Source organism: Arachis hypogaea, chromosome 12 (genome assembly GCF_003086295.3).
Source record: "Arachis hypogaea cultivar Tifrunner chromosome 12, arahy.Tifrunner.gnm2.J5K5, whole genome shotgun sequence".
NCBI classification, from domain to species: domain Eukaryota; kingdom Viridiplantae; phylum Streptophyta; class Magnoliopsida; order Fabales; family Fabaceae; genus Arachis; species Arachis hypogaea.
The window spans coordinates 14,837,780-14,859,180 of record NC_092047.1 but is presented as its reverse complement, the minus strand read 5'-3'; the positions used below and the strand labels follow the sequence as shown (position 1 = coordinate 14,859,180).

The 21,401-nt window shown below is 28.3% G+C and overlaps 1 protein-coding gene and 1 pseudogene across 1 annotated transcript; both read right to left on the bottom strand.

The window, feature by feature from the left end:
- Positions 1-3,283: 3,283 nt before the first annotated feature.
- On the bottom strand, positions 3,284-3,813 carry LOC112729739 (peroxisomal targeting signal 2 receptor-like; annotated as a pseudogene).
- Positions 3,814-4,569: 756 nt separating this feature from the next.
- Positions 4,570-13,164, bottom strand: LOC112726966 (phospholipase A1-Igamma1, chloroplastic-like). Its single transcript, XM_025776548.3, has 4 exons — positions 12,332-13,164; positions 9,942-10,256; positions 6,747-6,973; positions 4,570-5,064 (listed from the first exon to the last, which is right to left on the bottom strand). Exons 1-4 carry the CDS (start codon positions 13,106-13,108, stop codon positions 4,815-4,817), a joined length of 1,569 nt encoding a protein of 522 aa, XP_025632333.1. The 5' UTR covers positions 13,109-13,164; the 3' UTR covers positions 4,570-4,814.
- Positions 13,165-21,401: the final 8,237 nt, after the last annotated feature.

Sequence of the window (21,401 nt, the reverse complement as noted above, 5' to 3'; positions counted from 1 at the left end):
GAACAAATTTGAACAACAATGTACTTACCACTCTCCACGGCGGTCGCAGGTGGCACCATAAAGCTTCAATGGAACTGCTTCATGGAATAGCAACGACGACAACACGGAGACGAAACGTTGTATTTTTTTTAGGAAAAAAGTAAGTGCTAGGGCTTCCTGTAATTGTCTGTGACTGATCTGGGCATCATTGGCATATCTCATAAGAACCATTGCACAACGTTTTCCGAAATAACGTCGTCTTAGTGCACAAGGACCACAATATCCCATAACTTTTTCTAGTGGACCATATCAGCCCCGTTCACAGCATTATGGAGACACGTACCCATTGTTACGCCACATAAGAGCCAGGTAATCTGAATTCGTAACGTGTTGCGAAGCAGATTGAACAGAAGGACCAATCTGTACGGCGTTTTAAGAGGTCAGGGATTGTTTTGTATTTTTCAGTCTTGAGAGAATTAAATGTCCGCAAATTAAAAGTTCAGAAACTTTTTTTTTAAGCAAATAAAAAAAAAGTATGTGTATATTAGAGTCTTGACTAAAATAAATAAATAAATAAAATGTCAAAATAGAAAAAGGAGCGGTCAAGGTCTTGGAACAATGATAATTTATTTGCCTAATCACCTTTAAAACCAGTTGAGACTAAGTACTGATAAGAATTAAGGCTGATAAATGAGACATGTATAAACATTGTTTTTGAGACACTGATTAGTATATTTTATATTATTTTTAATAAAGACATAGATATTGATTAGAGATATAATTTATTTTTATTTTGTTAATTATTTTTATGAATTAATTTTTTATAATTATATTCTTGTATCATGATATTTTTCTTTTTAAATTTTTGTATGAAAAAATGAAAATAACTTTTAATTTTTATAATTTATTTATTTTTATTTAATTTATAATTAAATAAAATATAAAAATATTAATTTTTATATTTTTTCATTTTATATCTTGTTCTTAGTATTTTATTTTGTATATTATTCTCAGACTTAGACACAACCTTAAAATGTTGTGTATGTAAATGTGTAATATGGATAAATTTATGATATTTTATTCCCAAAACAAACACTTACGGTTTACGGATATATATATATATATATATATATATATATATATAACATGACTTAGATAAACTTGATTACTAAAAATATTTGGTCTTTTTTTAATATGTTGTAGTCTGTCATCTAACTAGAAACAAAAATGAAGATCTAACGTTGTCAACTTTGCCTTCGATTTATTTTCATTAATTATAAGTTTCTGCATGGAATAACCTTGCAAAAGATCCGTTTAAATTCTCTGAACATTCATTAAAAGAAATTATAAATTTCTCTTGGCATTGTTTATGTAGTAGAAAAAGAGAATATGCAAAAATAATCATATATGAAGATTCATATATGGTATGAACTTAAGATCTCAACACCCAAAAAATCATGTGTGCATATATCATATGATCCTTTTATTTGTGAAGACAGCTGGGATGGTGCAATATTTTACACTTTCAAATGAAATAATATCTCCAAGAGAGATTTTTTGTGCTTTGAGATCACCAACACGTAGCTCTTGCTACTTTTTTCTACTATTTTTTCTTCTATGTCAATAATGTTCTTGCCTAACTATTATTAAATATGTTGTTGCCTAACTATTATATGAGACCGAGTACAATCTGGATCGGATCACCTTTTGCGTTTTGATTATTAAAGCTACAAATTAAAAAAATGAAATAGATATCTTCCTATGTTATAAAAATGTATTATGTGTAATATTGTCTCATTATTTATTTAAAAAATAAGATCCAAGTAAGATATTGACCTATAAAAAAAATTATTTATAAAATAAAAATATTATTTGTTCCGGTATGAGACTTTACTCCGAGGTATAGGTCGGTAGTAGCTGAAAAAACATTGATGATATCCTTTTTTAATATGTTACACTGCAAGTTCCTTTCTCACCCGAACAATATAGAAAACCTGTAAAAAAGACTCCGATACTTAAGACAGTCCGTGATCAAGAATCAACTATCTCAACGATTTTCTTAGCTATATTTTGTGTGTGTTTAGATGATGCCCCTAGGTCGTCCGTGTAGCGCTATTTAAATTTAAAAGGTGTGCCCGTTACTTGGTTCGAGATTCTTGGCATCTCGTCCGAGCTGTGTACCGATTTTTCTTTTAGTGCGACGCTATCTGATTTTGACCTAGTAATTGATGTGTGGTTTGTTGGTGTTAGTCGAAAATATTTTTGACTAAGATAAGCCAATTCGAAATATTGAAGAGATGTTAGGATGGGAGCAAAGGTTAAAATGACGCACATGCGGGTATTTATTAGAAGTTATTTTACACGGATTCAATCTATACATCTTGGAAAATCGAATAAAGAATCGGACGGTTACACTAAGTAGAGAAGTTGAAGGCTGTTTCCAAGTGAGGAATTTATGGGTAACGCTTATCAACAAAAAAGTGGAAACGGTTACTTGGAAGTACGCATGGAAGGCAGTACCAGGCAATTAATGGTCGGTTATAGAAATAGATTATAAATATTAGCAAATTTTAGAAAATAAGGGTTGGAACTTTTCTCCAAAAATTCACTCAAGCACACTCACATTCCCAGCAAATTCCTGAGTCTGCATTCGAGTTTAATTTCTATAGGGTTCCTTCCATTGTCTTTAAATTTCCATTTATATTTTCTATAAAACTTTACTTTTCTTGTCCAATTTATCTTTCAAGCAATGTTTACTTTCTTTACCCAATTTACATTTCAGTACTTTAATTTCTATGTCAAAAGTCCTTTGATTTAATCGAAGGCATTTTACTGCTTTGTTTAAATTTAATGCAAATAATTTTGATTCCAGTCAATTTACTTTTCGAATCTTTTCTTTTACACTTCTTTTATCTTTTTGGCATTTTTCGAAATTATTTTCTGTTTTAATACTCATCTAATTCGAGAACTTTTGATGCACTTATAGAACTGGAACCTGCAAAAGAGAAGTAGGTTTCGCTCCCAAACCATTAAAATTAAACCACCATCAATTTACTAAAAATCGACTAAACAGTTGGATATGGGTTTATCCGAAGTATAACATTGAACTAAAATATTTGATAATTTATACATTAAAATTAAGTATCAAAATTAATTTTTATATATATACTAATTTATTTTTAATATATATTTTATATTCTAATATATTTTACATTAATAACTAATTTTAGTATATACTTACTTATAAAAACCACATATAATCAAATAATCATCCGTGCGTGCAAATTTTTTTAGGGTTCTGCAATCATGCACAAATTTGATGAGAGTATCTATTCCATCGAGTATATATAATAAGAATCATATCAACGCTAGTGACGAATTCTATGTGATGATCATACCGACTCACAAGTGCATCCTCCACCATAAAATTTCAAACACAAACCATCATATCATAAGAGCAAGACACTATTAAATTTCGCATGTGCAGTGAAAATCTCATGTTCCTCATCGCATACCAGTGCTCATTCATTAAACCCTAAAACTCTTTACATCCCAAACTTTGATGCTCTTATTCACTGAAGTCGTCGCAATTATATAGTCGTCGTATTTGTTCCAATCACAAGTTAGCACCTTAAATTCCTGAGGAGAGAACACCATGGTGGATGAAGGTTCACGAATATCCCACACGTAAAGGGTGCAGTCGTCGGAGGCAGACGCGAAGACATCGGCGTGGCAGGGGTTCCATACGGCAGAGTAAACGTAGTAGAAGTGTTCCTTAAAGGTGCGAAGGAAGAAGGGGCGGCCGAGGGTCTAGAGCTTGACGCTGTTGTTCTAGGAGGAAATGAAGAAAGAGGCATAGCAGGAGGGTTGAAGGTTGAAGAAGATTGGTGATAAGGTTAATTTTAAAATTTAACGTGTTCTTTAAATGGAGTCAATAAAAACTTAACGATGGGATATTTTTGTCGAATATAAACTCTCTTTTATAGATATAAAGTTCATTTAGTTTTTATGTAATCAATTTTGTCAGCGCCTGAATTTTTCATAGTAAAAAATGACCATTTACTCGAGGATATAAAAGTTAAATCACTTTATATATAAGAGTAAAGTATCGTTTTTGTCCCCAACGTTTGGGGTAAGTCCTATTTGTGTCCCTAACGTTTAAATCGTCCTATTTGTATCCTTAACGTTTATAAAAGTGATTCAATGTTATCCTACTATCAATTATATTAACAAATTAAATTATATTTTTCAATTATTCTCACTTGGATGTATTCATTCTCAATTAGGTCTCACTTTAATGTGTTCGATTTTAATATTATACCCACTATTTGTGTTTAGATTCAATTATGTCTCTAGAAAAGTGAATTATGTAAATATTGTAGGAATTAGTTTTAATATTTGATGAGCTATTTTTCGGAGTAGATCATCGATTCTATCCCAGACATTTGTATTCTAACTTCAAGAAGAGATTTTTAAAACTCAAACTAAAGCGCTCATGATGTGTAATTGACGGCAGGATAACATTGAATCACTTTTACAAACGTTAGGAATATAAATAAGACGATTTAAACATTAGGGATACAAATAGAATTTACCCCAAACGTTGGGGACAAAAACGATAATTTACTCTTATATATAATTCACAAGGACAACTAATCAGTAAAATTAATCAATCACATGTGTCCTTGAATTTCATCGCATCTTCAAATTTTATATATATGCACATTATTTACTTAGGACCCATCTAATAGGCTACTCAATGTGTTCATTAACTAAACATACATACATAACACGTGACATGTACATATATTTAACTTAATTTAATTTAGTTTAATTCAAATATCATATGAAGTAGCTAGACCTAATTGCTTGAGGTGGTGATGCATATCTTCAGGGTGATCATCAAGTTTGGGTCTTTCAGGCTGAACCCATCTACCATCATGGCTCAAGACCATGCCTTTATTCTCATTTTGCCTCCAATTTGGTGGAACCAAGTAATGGTCTTTCAAGAAATCACATGCCTTGTTCACCAAAGCAGGGTCCCTACCAGTTGCTAGCACAAATCTTTCACCCTTTCCATGGTACCTACATCATTATCATCATCAAACTACAATTTAACTAGGTTTAATTTATTTAACCAAGCAAAATATTAATTAAAATCAACCCATCACTTCATGAGTGAAGGAAATATTTTTCTTTTCGTTTCAAACTATCTAGTATTCTGAACTCTGACTAAATTAGCACATTAAAAAATTAATATATTTATAGTCAATTTATTTTAAATATATCGTTTCAAAATAAATATTAGGTGATATATTAATTTTTCAATGACATGTAATAATTTATTCAAAATGACATTAAATGTAAAAAAGAAGGAGCTGCTATAAAAAAATTAAGAATTATATTAGATAACCAATAATTTTCTTGAACAACATGAATAACAGATTCTAAATTTAGTTATTATTAGATATTAATTATTCATGTTACTAATTAAATTTAAAATTTTTTTACTTTTTTAACTCTATTATTAACATTATTCAGTAATATTATTATCTATCTATACTTTTCCAAAAATTAATAAACATGTATAGGTCATCAATATCATCAACACAATTTAATTTCTAAAGCTTTTGTCTGAGGTTTATTTGGTGCGTGTCTTGGTTATTGGATTTTACGCTGCATCTAGTGTTATTTTCTATAATTTATAATATGTGATTATTTTTGTATGGTAGTGCGGAAGAGAATGATTTTTAAATCAAAAACTCTTTTCTCCAATTTTGTGTCGAGTATATATACCAACTATCTTAAAAAAATAATGTTACTAGATATCATCATAATAAATTAAAGAGTACTTGTCAAGAAGAGAAAATTCACTTTGTTTTATCCTTTTAACAATCCTCTCTCTCTCTTCCTTTTTGGTATAGTATCAACTATCAAGCTCTCTTATTGGTTAGACAGCCATTTTAATTGTGCATTGCCATCATCATCATTAAATTATAAGCATTCAAATATGAAAGAGATAGTGACTATATATATATATATATACATATATACCTTTTTATCCTAAAATTGATTATTCAAATGTTTTTGTGTATATGAAACTAACTAGCATTATATTATAGGTAACCCAACTCATGAGTTTCATGCCATTATAGTTCTATCCTTATCTCATCTAATAGAGACAAAGAAGCTTATATGATTAATCAATAGCCGTAGGAACATTATTATGAGGTCTTCTTAAAAAATTATGTTGCCTAATTAACTTATAAGGTTCAAATATTTTAAGAATATGATATGATGATGAGTTATTCTAAGTTGTACACTCTGTCTTTTTTTCCTTTTCAGCAATATGACAAACCCACCTAATTTGCATGTGGACTTGTAAAATGAAAATTTTGTCCTTTTATTTCCAAATTTTATTAAGAAAAATTTTTAAGGATTAGCAATTTTTAATATTTTAATTATTATTTGATCATTGCAAATTTAAATTATTTTTAATAAATAAATTTTATTAATTTATTTATATAAATTTTAAAAAATATAAATATAAATTATATTAATTTATATAAATAAATTTTAACAAATATAAATATAAATTATATATTTTTTATGTACAAAATTTTTGTAAATATAAATACATATTTTTATCAATTAAAAATAATAATATTTATTAACCATATAATATTGTTATTCTATTAATTGAAACATGACTCACATGATCCCATATAGATTAGGTTTAGAAAAAATGGATATAAAATAAGACTAACCCATCAATCAAATGCAAGAGAGCCTCCAAGTTATGTGCACAAATAGCATCACCATTTGGGTTCAAGAATGGCGAGTTCTTATGATCCAAAGCCAGCTCTACCCCAACATGTGAGTAACTCCATGGCAACCCCTCCGCCAACTTCATCACCGCCGCCGGCAGATGCTCGTTGAACACCAATCCCGGCGACTTCGGCACCATATCATGAACGTTGAGCACCCTCAATACCTAATAAAACAAACCAATATATAGATGATTTTGTCATATTCATCTTATTGTGTGGATGTTAAATATAAAATTACTGTATTTTTCACCAACAATTTTAACTTTTTTTAGAAAATAAAATTTAGAATATGATACAAATCTTAAGGCTAAATGAATAGATAAAAGCATAGTTGTCAAAACCGAACCAGTAATCGAACCGGTGAGGTTACTGAGTTATTGGGTTATTGGTTCAACCGGTGGGTCACTGGTCGAACCGGTTAACCCGGTATAATTAAGTAATTATATAAAATTTAATTATTTTTTCTTTATTATAAGTACTTTTATTTTTTTATATAAAAATAATAATTATTTTTAAATTTTAATACTTTATTAATTAATTTATATTTATTGTATTATTATATTATTATAAATAAAAACTTACATACAGTTAATTTTCATGTGAAGTTGATATTTAAAAACAGTTAGATAATTTGACAAGTTTAACTAAATATCATCTAACGATTTTCAATTATTAACTTCATATGAAGATAACTGCATGTGAGTCTTTACCTATTATTATATGCTACAATTATTTATTGAAAAAATAATATTAATAGATATCATATAATCATAAAAAGAAAAAATAAATTATGGTTAATAATTTTTTTATCTTTTTAATATATATATATATATATATATTAATAAAATTTATAGTTAAATAAAATATAATTGATTTAAAAATGAGTGACTTTAAAATTAAAATTAATTGAATATAAGTAAAATAAAAAATTGCTATATGTATTCATTAAAAATAATATTAATATATTATATAATTATGAAAAGAAAAAATAAGTGAGTTTATAATTATTGTTAAATAAAAATATAATTAATTTAAGAATGAGTGAGTTTATAACTAAAATTAAAATAAAATAAATAAAAGTAAACTATTTGATGAAAAATATCTATATATATTATAATTTGCATATATATTAATGAAAATCAACACAGCTCAGCGGCAAGGAGAGGTTTTGATCTTCCAGCAGATAGGGGTTCGAACCCCACATCATATATTTTGGATAATTTGCCTTTCAAACGGTTCGGTCAGATCGGTCTTACCGAATTTGACCGGTTCTCACCAGTTCACTCTGGATTTGACCAGTTTGTTCCAATTCTATACCTTGTACAGTCTAAATATCAAACCGGACCAGTACTAAGTCCGGTTCACTGGTTTTCCGATCGAACCGACCAATCTGGTCCGATTCTGTTAACTATGGATAAAAGTCAATTACTATCTTTTATTTTTAAATAAAAATTAAGTTTTACTACAAAATAGAATGGACATATATCACAAGGAAACAATCAAAATGCATGATCTCTTAGTTTTAATTCGATGATCAAAAACAATTCTTCTGTTTTAAATCCGATCGAAACGATTTTTCAATTTTTTTTTATTGTAAATCAAATTAGTACTTCTGCGAATAACTCTAATATCGCAAATCTAACATGGACTCTAAACTTCTGGTGTGGCTGAAATTTTTAAATTTGATTAATTACTCTAGATCCCTATAATTTTATTAAATTTTTAATTAGGTTCTTATATTGTTTTTAATTAGATCGCTATATCATATCAGATTTTGTAACTAAGTTCTTATGTATTATGACAAAATTATTGAAATTAACAAAATATTTAATTAAACTATATAAAATATTTAGTCAAGTGTTAGGTATATTTATTTTGTTTAACGGAATATTATGTTAATTTCAATATTTTTGTTACTGAATTAATTATAAAATATGATATGGTATAGGAATTCAATAAAAAAATATAAAAATTTAATTGAAAATTCAGTAAAATTATAAGGAGTAATAGAATAATTAAACTTTTTAAATTTGAGTGACTATTTTGATCATTAGATTACTGGAGAAATACTAGAGATCTATCAGAATTTATTATTCTTGATTATTAGTTAGTCATCAATATTTAAAAATATAAAATAAAATATTTTATTTAATTGTTAGACTAAAAAAATTAAATTAATAATTAAATGATAATAAAAAATAATAAATTCTGAATGCGCATAACATTTTTTCTTAGATTAAAATAAGAGCCCGTTTTAATTGTTACCTCTATTATTCACACTCCAAATCATCTAAGTTCTTAAATATAATTAAAATCGTATAGTTTTACCCAACAATTTAAATATTTAAAAGAAATAGTTTATAATATAAAATATTTTATGATTTTTATGCCAATAAATTATTCTTATTTATTCTTAAATAAAATCAATTTTCAGTGCAAAATAGAATGGACATATTATTCACACTTCAAATCTTTAAACAAAAATTTTTTTATAGCAGAGGTTTGTTAGATGTATAAAATATTTACTATTTTTACCTAATAGTTAGTTTCAATTTTTGGGATATATATATATAAAGGGATATAATTATATAAAGCATAAATTTTAACTAGACGTAATTTTTTACATAAAACTAACCTATTTTTCAAGAAAAAAAGAGCTTGAACCTAACAGCAAAGAAATTAGAAAAGTTAAGAATATGATTTTAAATTAGTTTAATTATTTTATTGGTTCTTATAATTTATTAAATTTATAATTAAGTCTCTATATTTTTTTTTAATTGAGTGTTTACACTATTTTTAATTTTTTAATTAGGTCATTTTCATATCAAAAACGTTAAAATTAATGGAATATTTTTCTTAAAAAATATGTAGTCAAATATTTAATTCAATTCTTAATTGCAAAAACCTTCAATTTGCAGATAAATATTCAGTTAATTTTAATATTTTTATATTAAAAATGATTTAATTACAAAATTAAAAATAGTATAAAGACTCAATTAAAAAAATATATATATAAAAATCTAATTAAAAATTTTATAAAATCATAAAGACGAATAAAATAATTAAACTTTTTAAATTTCAATAAAAAAAAAGTTAAGAATATAATGGTGTTTAATTTCTATTGGGACGTACCTTTAGCCCTAAGTTTTCTAGCCTCTCCTTAAACCTCACATTCCCGACTCTGGGACCGGAAAACGAGAACACCGAGACCGGCACAACACGGCTGTCGGCCACGACATTCAAGCCGGTCTCGACGATGTCATAAGCACTCAGAATGGCCAAGGCAGCACCCAAACTGTGACCAGTTATGGTGATGCTGAGTTCCTCATTAGGGTACATTTCTAAGAGCCTTTTTATCTCTGTAAGAATTTGTTCTCTTGCTGAGTATTTACAGTAACCACAATTCTCATCTTTTTCATTGTAGAGGTCTAAGAATCCTGATTCAACCTGTAATAATAGGTCGGAAAAATATTGTGAAGAGTGAGATTATTAGAAAAAATTAGAGAATAAAAAAAACTGAAATGGTGAACATATTTTAACAATAACAATTCTTCATCTAATTTGGTATCAATTATACAAAAAAAAACTTCGAATTATTAAATTATTAACAAAAGTCTCTTTCAAATTTATTAACGACTAAAATATTTTAAAATATAATAAAAATAATAAAAATTAAAGTATAATTCTTTATTTATGACAAACAAACTTTTATATTTAACAAATTACTTATGTATTTAATTTAAAATTTCATGAGAACAATTTAATAATCATTTAAAACTTACATACAATTAATTAATCAGACAAAAATAATTTGATCTCGAGATTTTTTTATTTTTAGAAATACTTTTGGCACTTAAAAAAATTAATCGCAAAAATATTCATTCTCTAAATTTTTTTGGAAATATATATTTAATATAGTTGGATATTTTTATTGTATTTTAAAATATTTTAAAAATATTTTTGTTATTAACAAATTTAAAATTATTTTTTCTGTAGTTTAATAATTAAAGAATAATTTTACCCATTATCAAATACATACATAAGCATAAATTTGTGAATTGTTGCTCATATTTACCGTATACATTTTGAAACTAAGAGATGATAAGAATTTAATAATAAATCATACTAAGTAATCAACTAAGGTATCAGTCGATAATAACCAATTATTAATTAAGCTGCAAAATAAGTAAAAAACAAATTAGAATCAAATAAAATAAAACATCCAAAATTTAATAAAAAACTAAAATCAAACAAAAAGAGATATCTAAAATTATTATCAAAAATTCAAAATTTTAAAAAATTAAAATTATTATAAAAAAACATTCAAAACCTAACCATAAAAATTCAAAATCTGAATTTCAGATATTTCTTGTACCTGGAATTCGGATGTTTACATTTTAGATGTTTCAAATATTTTTTTTAAAAAGTACAATAAAAAATAAATAAAACAAACTATTCAAAAAAAGCATTGTTTCATATGTTTCTTATTCTTGAATTTTAGATGTTTAAATTTTACAGGGTTCAGATTTTTTTGACAATGTATAATTAAAAGTAAATGAAATTAAATTATTAAAAATGAAGACATCATTTTGAATATTTTTTATACCTAAGTTTCAGATGTTTTTATTTAAAAGGTTTCAAGTTTTTTTAAGAATGTACATCAAAAAGTAAATATACCCTAAACAATACTTTTGAATTTCGTATGATTAAATTTTAGAGATTTCAGATATTCTTTTTCTATAATTTTAGATATTTCGTTTTTTTATATTTTGAATGTTTTTTCAATAATTTTAGATTTTTAATTAAATTTTAGATGATTTTTTAGTAAATTTGGATGTTTTTTCTGTTAATAAATTTTAGATCTTGTTTTTCAATAATTTTAAATATTTGTTTTATTTAGAATTTTGTTATAAAATTGGCTAATTTATTAAAATATTAGCTGAAAATGATATTTTTTTTTTACCCAAAATAGGAAGACTCGAATTTGCGACTTCTTAGATGAGTATAGAAAGACTATATTATTATACCATTTAAATTATAACTTATTAGCAAAAAAAAAAAAGATATTGGTTACCTAATTTTATTAACGCCTTTCTGATAAAATTGGGTAGTATACTAATTAATAAATTTTCTTAATACATAAATATATATTTCTCATATAGTTTTGGAGTACCAACAAATTCTTGAAAGTGCACGTAGTTTTTTTGTAATCCATATATATATCAAAATTTTTCATAAATTTATTATTATTATATTATATATACATAAAAAATTAATTAATCATATAAAATATATATTAAAATATAAAATATATATTAAAAATATGTAATACAATATATATAAATATATAATAATTAATTTGTTGATTAATTTTTTACTTACAGATAATATTTTTTATTTATTATTACTACTATAATCTAAATATTAGTAAGGATTAGCAACTTTTAGTCTCAACTCTCAAATTGTTAATTAGTTATTGTATGTGTTTACACAAAAGTCAAAGGTCAAAAGTCAAAGCAAACCTTAACAGATGGATCAAGGCAAGGTATGCTATTAGAAGAGAAAGGCTTAAGAAAATCCATGAGATCCGCCACCCACTCCAAGTGCGTCACCGTCCCCCGCCACGCCACCGCCACATCCCTCCGCCCTATCCTCTTACTCATCTCATCGTCCGAAACCGCCACGTATCCCGCCCAATTCGCATTCTTGCTCCACATCTTTGGCCACCGCGACTGCCGGAAAAAATTCGGCAGATTTATGTTCGCGGTGGCGTAAAGATACCGCGTCACCGTGTAACCATGGCGCGGGTGAGGCATCCCAAGGGATGAAAAGAAATTACGGCGCGTGAACCTACAACTCCCGCAGTACTTGGAAAACGGGTCAAAGTCAAAGGCGTCGTAGCAGGCCTGGGCCATCTCGCCGTAGCGTATGAGTTCCAAGCGGAGAATTGGGTCAATTGGATCCAAAAGCCCGGCCCAATCGCTCTCGCCTTGGATCTCACGCCACACGTGACGGAGTCTCCGCTTGCTGTGGTGTTCTTTTGGGTGTTTGGGCTTTTTTCTATATATGTGTTGCATTGCTTCTTGTTCTTGTTCCAAAGTTTGTTGCCTTGTGGTTGTGGTTGCGGCGGTGGTTGTGGCTGTTGGTGACATAACGGTTTTTTTGGCTTCTTGGAAAGTCATGGATAGAGTGATGGGTTTTGTTTTTGTGTATTGGGTTATTGTTGATTTAGGGTTAGATTCTTTGTGAGTTTTGTGGAAACCGATGAGTGTGTATGAGATTGAAGTTGCTGATGCCATTGGAGTGAAAGAACCGAAGATGGAGATGAGAATAATATAATTATGGTGGAGCTATAACTAACTCCAAGCTTCCAAAGAAATAGCCAACTTAAAAAAAGTGGTGGAAAAGTATTTTACATATATATATATATTATATATATATATATAGGTGGAGATATATAATATAGTATTAAGTATTGACACTATACACGTAATTCACATGTTACATTTTAAATTCATACGATCACATACATCTATTCAACCATGGATGTGTCTTAACTTTATTTACACTCAATCTTGATGTTTCTAAAATGAAAAGGGATTTTTTTTTTTTTTTTAAGAAAAAGCCTATTAGTATGCATCATTTAGTGTTAATTAATTTGACTTTGCGAGTCAATTTTCTTTTGAGTAAATTAATGTTGAATGGGGCAGGGCGGGGGCGGGGGATGCCTCCCTGCTTTCCATTCCTGCCCTCAGATTTGCTCTTCATCCTCGCCCCATTTTCCATCGTGGGGAAATATTGCTCTCCATTCCCATTCTCTACGGGCTCCATTCTCCGCGGGAACCTTATTCCCCATTTACATAATATTTCTAACTAATTATTAATTTCCATATGAATAGAGCTGTAAGTATCTATCTTATGCAAAAACTGTAAGATTTTATACAAAAAGTCTAAATGACACGATTGTGACTTCTTTTAAAATAATGTAATGGGGAGACGCAACAACGAGCCAAAGAAAAAAGCAGAGGTGGGAGACGCGGCAACAGAGAGAAGAATGGATACGACGGCAGAGTTACGAAAAGGAACGCCGCAAATAGAAATTACGACACGATAAGGGTGATGGCACGGTGAGGTGTGACGATGCGGTGAGAAGGGTGACGAGAGGGTGGCTGCAGAGAGGTTGGATGGAGTATGGACAGCTTTAGGGATCTCTGAATTGAAGAAGGGTTGTACAAATAAATATTAGGAGTTTTGAGTTTCTATATATATGTGTGTGTGAAATGACTAAAAAACATATATGAGAAATAAACTATTAAGGATAATTTAAGGAATTAATAAATTTCGGGGAATAGCGAGGATAGGGCGGAGATCCCCGCTCGGGTCCCGTGCCTGCTTCGAAAGAATTTTGTCCCCCATTCCCATTCCTGCAGAAAAAATTCTCCATAATTAGATCCCCATTTGGGACAATCTCGTAAGGATCCCCGCATCTCAAGAAATTTTACCATCTCTAGAATAGGCTAATACAAATTGATTTTTTATTTTGTCTTTCGGGTAAACATTACACTAGTCTTTCTGATACATGTAATCTTGTTTTCTCGTTTTCATCTTTAAGAATCGTAGTCCATCAACATTATTATATCTCTTAGGTATGGTGTAGGCAGAATTTAATTAGGATCCCATTGATATTTTTGTTATTATTTCATGTTTTTAATCTTAATATTTTCTGTTTTTAAAATTTAATGAAAATATTGATAATAATAATAATAATAATAATATTTTTATTATGTTCAAAAGAAATAAAGTGTGACAAAATAGTCGCTAAAGAAATAGAATCACACAAAATCTTTATGGATATGTGTCAGATTTCTATAAGGAAAAAGTTTAGTAACAAAAAATTTTTAGTCATAATTAACCAAAATTTTTTATAATTTATTTTATTTTATCACTTAATAATAATTTTATTTTTTATTCCACTCTCTTATCATTCTATTTATCATATTCTTATCAACTCCACTTATTAATGATATTAATTATAATATTATATCCCTTACTATTAGGTATTCTTGTAATCAATATTTAATATTTCTTCCTTTTATAATTTGATTTTTATATTTAAAAATACAATAATAATAATAATAATAATAATAATAATAATAATAATAATAATAAAGACGAACGGTAATGATAATATCAATTACATTCAATAATTGTAATTTATTTTTTGTCCATTAAGACATTTATCATGATTTAATAAAGATATGAAACAGGAAAATGACGCTAATATATACCTTCCGTTAATTCAATTATGTTCATTCAAAAATCACAAGAATAATACCATTGCAAGCACAATAGTGTATAAACCAAGAAATTTGACAAGAAGTTGCCTTTATCATTGCAAATAGTATGACATTTGAATTCGACCTTAATATGGTACCTGAAGATGTGGAAGAATTTGAACAACAGATGGACTCACCCGATGAGGTTGTTATCAGTCAACCAATTTTCGAGAATATAAAATACTGATTTAATTTTTTTGTGTGTTTTTATGTGCATAATTATAGTATAATAAGTGTACTAACTAAGTTCATAGGCATAACATTCATAAATTCATATACATAACATCCATAATTACATATACAACTAACATCTAAAAATTAAATTCATGTTTATTAGATATTACATCTATGTACATATTATTTTTTAGTTATTGCATAAGTAACTATCAACTTAAAAATTTTTTAAATTTTATCATAATTGAATTTGAAAAACTATCAAATTCTTAAATTAATTTATTCAATTGATAAATTTACTCGTAACATCCACAAATTCATATACATAACATCCATAATTTTGTACTCATAATATTCATAATTTCATACATATGATATCTATAATTAATAAATTTTTATAATTAATATTACCAAATTTTAAACTATGTGTCTTATTGTATTTTTGAAATTATCTCATATGTGCACTAATAGGTCATGATTTTAATTATTCTAATATTTTTATTTAATATTCATATGTTTGCTTATTTATTAATTTTAATATGACGAATTAATAATTATTTTTAAAAATTTATTTTTTAATTTTTTATATTCTAATAGTTTATATATAAAATATGAGTTGTATAATAGTTGTTAAAATTTTATAATTTAATCTCCATAATTTTTGCAGAAAAATTATATTTTAATGGGTAATAATGTGATTGAGGGATGTTAAGAATTTGATTTGGGAGAAACTGAAATTAATTTTGAAAAGAATATTAATGACTCAAAACACTCAGAAAAAAGGTGGGTAATAAAAAAAATGAATGATAAACAAGTGTATGTCACTTGCTTATCAAGAGAATGAAAATTTTTACGTAACATTTCTATATTGTAATTACTCCTTGGCTACCTAACATCACTTTTTCTATAATCTCTTCTCAGAGTTAATTTTTACAGAATCTTTTTTATATCAAATTACTTATTTATCCTATATTTTTAATGTTGAATAAATTACCATTTGTACTCATAAAAGATACAGACGCTGACAAATGTACTTATATAAAAATAAAACGACAATTGTAACCACAGAAGATAACTTCTGTGTGTCAAGAGTACCCAGACGTTTCTTTACGTAATTGATCCGTTAGGGTACTCTTGGCACACAAAAATCATCTTTCGTAATTACAATTGTCGTTTTATTTTTATATGAGTACATTTGTCAGCATCGGTATCTTTTATGAATACAAATGGTAATTTATTTTTTTAATGTTATTCGTGGATTTATTTAAAAAAAAAAAACTTAATCATTGTGCTCTTCGCAATGCATATTCTCTAAATATAATTCTATTCGAGTATTTAAAGTATCATACAAAGTGCAACTTTTCTAACACCAATTAAATTTTCTATACCTAATAATACTCCAATCTAAAATAAACCACTTTTCTATAATGTAGCATGCAAGGTAATCGAGATTAGTGTTGAAACTGTGTCTCCGGTAGCAAAGAGCATGAGTGTGAGGCGAAAATTGCAAGAGAATTTTGGAATTTCTAGAAGAGGAGAGTTATCAATTAATTATTATTAGTAATTTTAATAGTGTGAAATTATATTTAATGATGTAGAATTACTCACTTTTTTTTGTTAGTTAAGTTTTAGTCAAATTTTAATAAAATTACTTGTTTCCTAAATTTTCTCTATCTAAAAATGAGTTCTAATCCTAGAATGATTGATGAATGTTACTTTTCTTTGTGATACGACATATCTCTTTTATACACAACTTTACAATAAGCTTAAGCTAACTAGTTTTTCACTCAAACTTCTAACTAATTTTTTATCCTAGTAGTTTAACTAATTCGTTTATGACCATTTACGGTTAGTTTAACTAACTTTCGTCCTAGTAGCAGTCATAGGCCTCCTTGAAATAACAATAACTAATGAAATAATAAGGATTATATTGTTTTTTTTTTCTCTTTCAAGATACTAGGCTTGAACCAACGAAATAACAATAACCAATCATATGCCTTCTTTAATATGGACACGTTTCCCAATTCAAATCTGAGAACCCAATTGTTTTGACCCAACCCAAAAACGAATCAGGGTTCGGGTACATTTAAACCGGCCCGACGGGTTCTCCAACCGCCAGCTCACCCCGTCTCTCTCTATCTCACCAAAGCATCTGGATAGCTGGAAAGGAAATTTTCAGGAAAGGGAGTCTGCCTGTATGGGTCCTACCCTAGTACAGACTATATAAGGGGAGGGCCCTACCCCTTCCCCCAGGTACGTCACCTACTCTACCCTAATAGCCGCCTCATGTACGAATGCTAACTTGAGCGTTGGGGTCCTTGTAGGTGGCACTCCCCCCTCTCCACACCTTGTCAGCTCAGAAGAGCCTCAACCGCCTTCCCTTCGGAGCTCACCCAGGCCAAGCATCTAGCAACCCACCGATCCTCGACATCCATTGGACCAGACCCGTTCCGGATCCGAGAAACCGAACATTGGCGCCGTCTGTGGGGACACTGGCATGAATGGATTTTCTGCTGGGCCCACGGGACGAACTCAAGGAGGAGAAAGCTCATGAGGAGGAGGGAACACACTTGATGAGTAGGTTAGCCTTCGTAGCCTCCTCCCGTGGGCACACGAGAACACGTTCTCGCAGAGATGACCCGCAGATACGTCACCTACTTTACCCTAATAGCGGCCTCATGTACGAACGCTAACTTGAGCGTTGGATTCCTTGCAGGTGGCACTCCCCCCTCTCCACACCTTGTCAGCTCGGAAGAGCCTCATCCGCCTTCCCTCCAAAGCTCACCCAAGCCAAGCATTCAACAACCCACCGATCCTTGACATCCATTGGACCAGACTCGTTCCGAACCTGAGCAACCAAACACCAATGATGTCTAAGCAAGATTGAGTTGGAAAGGAAACATTTGGATGACGACAATTTCATGTTTTCACTGTCCGGATGCTTGCTTTAACTCAAAAGAGTGAAGTGAAGATTGCAATAGCAGGGTTTTTGAGTTTCAAAAAAGTGAACTCTGATTCACAATCCTATCTTATATATAACTTTACAATGGTGGAAATTCAGTTACAATCAATTTCACATAAAGTTAATAACGGAAAGTAATCCGATAAAAATTTACTTAAATCAGTCAAATTATTTAATCGTTCTCAACTATCAACTTTACGTGAACAAAAATACTATTTGTATATCAAAATTAGCCACTAAAATCAGCCACCAATATATTTGTATATAAATACATGTGTGGTTTAATTTATTTTCAATGTGTATTTGTATTTCACTATATATTTTATACTGATGACTGAGTTTGATAACTAATTTTAATGTACACATACATAACTCTTACGTAAAATTATCTATACCTAAATTTTCACCTTTTATAATATACGTAAGCTAATTAATTCTTCACTCTCGTGGCTAACTAACTTCTCATTCTAATGGAATTTTAACTTATTTTGGTTAAGACAGCTCACAGTTAGTTTTCCTTCTTTGCTAGCTATCTAAACTGACTTCTAATAAGATATATTTGGGTTTAGTTTTTTATGTAGTACTAAATTTAAAAAAATATTAGAAAATTAATACTGTAACGACTAATTTGAGTTTACATTATAATAACTAATAAGTTACCAAACAAATTTAATATAAAGCTTACTAAAAATAAGTTTTTGTTGAGTTTGAATTTTAAATATTTTTTCTAATTGAATTTTGGATGCTTTTGTTTTTTAAGAATTTTAAATATTTTTTTTAGATTAAATGTTAACTACAATATTCAATGAGTAATGTTATCAAATATGTTTACAAGATAATATTATCGTATTGTCATCTTTGTATCATCGTCTTACAAAAAGGAGCATTAAAAAAAAGGAAAAAGTATTTACTCAAAATTTTATTTAGATGATTTTTATCTAATCCTCTCTTGAATAAAAGATAAGTTATCTCTTGTATTTAATGGTTTGAATGAAATGCATTAGGCTTAATTATTTTATAAGATTCTATAATTTTATTAAATTTTCAATTAAGTTGTTATATATTTTTTTCTTTTTAGTTGGGTCCTTATACCATATAATTTTTTTTCATTTAGTCTCTACCGTGACAAAAACGTTTAAATAACAGAATATTTTATTAAAAAACGAATATTCTTAACATTAGAGTAGGAGATCTAATTGCAAACACCTCCATATTTTAAAATTTTCAAAATAACCCTTGATATTTTATCCCACACTCACACACTCCTAGTCCTAAGTTCTTTGTTGAGCTCCCGACGAATCCATTGCACGGACTCGTGTTGTCACGTCTCCTCTCCTCTGCTCGGCGTCTTTCGTTTTCTCATCGTCCCTTGCATTCTCGTCGCCCTCTGCCTTGTCCACTGCTTGTCCAACATGTCCATCACTGCTCGTAACCCTGGTGGGCTCTACTGATGATCGCGTCTCGCCGCGGCGCCTCCGTCCCTCCATTGCTGTCTGAACTGCTACTCGTCGTCCTCGCTCTGCTCATGGTCACCTCTACAAGTTTCCACAGCTCCGATAACTTTTTCCTGTAGGTCAATTTCCTAAAGTGGAGACAAACTACGACAACACTGATATAAAGAGTGCAACGAAATTGAGCATTCAAGTGCATATGATTTCTATAGGAATGTGAGCATTCAAATAAAAAGAAAAAGTCAACACCACCACCTGATTTGGTGGATTATAAAGAAAAAGCAACATTAAATATGAAAATATATTTTGTAACTAATGATGTTGCAATAATTGATAAACTCAAAGAACTTGAAACACCATAATGTGGCTAGTATTTTGTTTCATTGTTTATTTTTCATTAGTTGAAGTTAAGATGATGGCATTGATTGTTTTAAACCTTTTCTACCTATTAGGTGCATCTTCTATTGGTTCATTTTTCAATTCAAAAATTTTTGCTGCATTTTCTGTTCTCACTGAAGAAAAATCATGCAATATTTTAATTTACAAGAATTTGATCCTGAGACTATCTCCAGTAAGGAATTCATCCCAATCCCTATTTACGACCCACCTGTCATAAAAAGTAACTCCATATCACCTTTGCGTCATAAACAACAAATAGGAACTCAAAGCATCTCTCTCTTCTCTATTAGGAGGAACTAACTTTAGTCCCTGTTGTGGTCCCACTTAAGTAATTAATTAAAATACTTAAAATTAATGTAATTATTTTTTTCAATAATATTATGTAAATTTATAAATTTAAAAATAATTCATTATTAAAAGATATTAATATTAAAAAAATTCATATATAACAATAAATACACAATATATAATTCGGAATTACACTAATTTGTAAAATTATTTAATACAAAGAAAAATATAAATAATTAATATAAATTATTAATTAAATAAAAATTTAATTATTTAATCTAATTAATTATTATAATTATTAATAAATTAATTATAATTTAATTATTTAATTAATTATTATTTAAATTATTAATATAAATTATTAATTAAATAAAAATTTAATTATTTAATCTAATTAATTATTATAATTATTAATACATTAATTATGATTTAATTATTTAATTAATTATTATAATTATTACTGAATTAATTATTTAATATAATTATTTAATTAATTAAAATTTTATATAATTATTTATTTTTATAATAATTTGCCAAGTGGCAAGTTATTATTGGACAATATGAGTCCCCATTCAGAAGGACTCACTCTCCGCAAAAGCTGTGCAGAAACTCCTTCTCTCATCTCTCCAACGGTAAGTTTCTACTTCTGTCAGAAATAGGGTCTCAACTTCTTGTCCATTAGAGTTGCTGACCATCTCCAGTAAGAAACTCATTCCAGTCCCTATTTATGGCCCACCTGTCATAAAAAGTAAACATCCGCTTTTGCATCATAAACAGTAAATAGGAACTCAAAGCGTCTCTCTCTTCTCCATTAGGAGGAACTAACTTTAGTCCCTGTTGTGGTCCCATTTAATTAATTAATTAAAATACTTAAAATTAATGTAATTATTTTTTTCAATAATATTATTTAAATTTATAAATTTAAAAGTAATTCATTATTAAAAGATATTAATATTAAAAAAATTCATATATAACAATAAAT

What these genes read in the sequence shown, in the direction of transcription:
- LOC112726966 (XM_025776548.3), bottom strand. Translation starts at nt 13,108, where the DNA reads ATGGCATCAGCAACTTCAATCTCATACACACTCATCGGTTTCCACAAA. An exon ending in GCCTTGATCCATCTGTTAAG is followed by an intron (nt 10,257 to 12,331) that starts GTTTGCTTTGAC and finishes CTATTATTACAG; the next exon opens with GTTGAATCAGGATTCTTAGA. An exon ending in TAGAAAACTTAGGGCTAAAG is followed by an intron (nt 6,974 to 9,941) that starts GTACGTCCCAAT and finishes TTGTTTTATTAG; the next exon opens with GTATTGAGGGTGCTCAACGT.